Source organism: Cynoglossus semilaevis, chromosome 14 (genome assembly GCF_000523025.1).
Source record: "Cynoglossus semilaevis isolate Cse_v1.0 chromosome 14, Cse_v1.0, whole genome shotgun sequence".
NCBI classification, from domain to species: Eukaryota; Metazoa; Chordata; class Actinopteri; order Pleuronectiformes; family Cynoglossidae; genus Cynoglossus; species Cynoglossus semilaevis.
This window is the reverse complement of record NC_024320.1, coordinates 18,524,991-18,525,258: the sequence shown is the minus strand read 5'-3', so window position 1 is coordinate 18,525,258 and position 268 is coordinate 18,524,991. Positions and strand designations below refer to the sequence as shown.

General features: G+C 39.2%; 1 protein-coding gene across 1 annotated transcript in view; it reads right to left on the bottom strand.

Annotated features, from left to right (window-relative positions):
* Nucleotides 1-268, bottom strand: part of LOC103389986 (probable global transcription activator SNF2L2) — a 7,802-nt gene that overhangs the window by 3,498 nt on the left and 4,036 nt on the right. Inside the window, exon 3 of the mRNA XM_008325656.3 lies at nucleotides 161-266. Coding sequence (XP_008323878.1) covers nucleotides 161-266 — 106 coding nt within the window. The remainder of the gene's footprint in view (nucleotides 1-160; nucleotides 267-268) is intronic.

Below are 268 nucleotides of genomic sequence, written 5' to 3'. Positions count from 1 at the left end.
TGTAGTACAAATCTTATCTTAATATCCCAAGGGATTAATAAAGTTCTATATATATATTTATAAAGAAGCAGTTAGAGTTTGAGCTCCTGTTTTTTTTTTTTTATTTATTTGATTTGTCCGTTGGAGACAAGACATCTGCAAAACTATCACCCTCACGTACTCTGATCCGTCTGAAGTCCACTGGCTTTCGGATCAGCTCGTAGTACTCGGGAACCTCCTTCTTAGAGGGAAGCTGAACAAAGCCTTTGCTGATCTGTCGGCCCAACCT